Here is an 818-nt window from a genome sequence, read left to right as displayed (position 1 = left end):
TTGGCTGCTGAAACCCAAAGTACTGGGTTTGTGTGGATTCTATAATTGAAACACTGTTGCAGTCCTGCTGGCTGAAGCCCTGCTGGCTGAAAGCAGGTTTTTGGAGTTTGTTTAGCTTCTGTACTTGCAACATTGTTTCTTAGAGTGCAAGCTCAGAGGCCGGCAGCAGCAGGCGAGGAACCTTGGCTTCCTCCATCACTGGAGCAAGGAAGCCTCCTGTTTGCTTCAGCTGCCTGGCTGCCAGCCACCATCTTGGTTGGCAGTTAATTTGCATATCGCCCTGATTAGCCAATGGGAAGCATGTCAAAGGTACGATTAATGACCATGTTTCTCTGTTATTAGATAGGATTGGATTTTATTTGCTTTTTCTTAATTATTTTTGCATTCATGTTCATGGGGTCTATTTATCTAACATTTATATGTAGTTTTGTTTTTTACTCATTTTGGTATCAGTAATACTGGACTTAAGAATGAGTTGGGAACTACCCCCCTTCTATATTTTCTGAAACAGTTCGTGTAGAATTGGTGTCACATTTTTCCTTAAATGTTTGGTGGAATTCATCAATGAAATATCTGGACATAGAGTTTTTGTGGGTAGGTGATTAATTACTAAACTCAATTTCTCTAATAGATATAGGGATATCAAGATTTTCTATGTACTCTTGTGTCATATTTGCTAATTTGTATCTCAAGGAATTTTTCAACTTTATCTTAGTTATTTATTGGCATAAAGTTTTCTTTATAATCTGTAGTTATCGCTATCATGCTCATAGGATTTGTAGTGATGTTCCCTCTTTCATCCCAGATATTGGTAATTT

At 37.8% G+C, this 818-nt stretch overlaps 1 protein-coding gene across 1 annotated transcript in view; it reads left to right on the top strand.

Annotated features, from left to right (window-relative positions):
- The window catches only part of ARAP2 (ArfGAP with RhoGAP domain, ankyrin repeat and PH domain 2), a 159,180-nt gene that overhangs the window by 26,623 nt on the left and 131,739 nt on the right, over positions 1 to 818 (top strand). Inside the window, exon 3 of the mRNA XM_006759331.2 lies at positions 753 to 811. Coding sequence (XP_006759394.1) covers positions 753 to 811 — 59 coding nt within the window. The remainder of the gene's footprint in view (positions 1 to 752; positions 812 to 818) is intronic.

Source organism: Myotis davidii, unplaced genomic scaffold (genome assembly GCF_000327345.1).
Source record: "Myotis davidii unplaced genomic scaffold, ASM32734v1 scaffold235, whole genome shotgun sequence".
Classification (NCBI taxonomy): domain Eukaryota; kingdom Metazoa; phylum Chordata; class Mammalia; order Chiroptera; family Vespertilionidae; genus Myotis; species Myotis davidii.
This window is presented reverse-complemented; position numbering and strand designations above follow the sequence as displayed.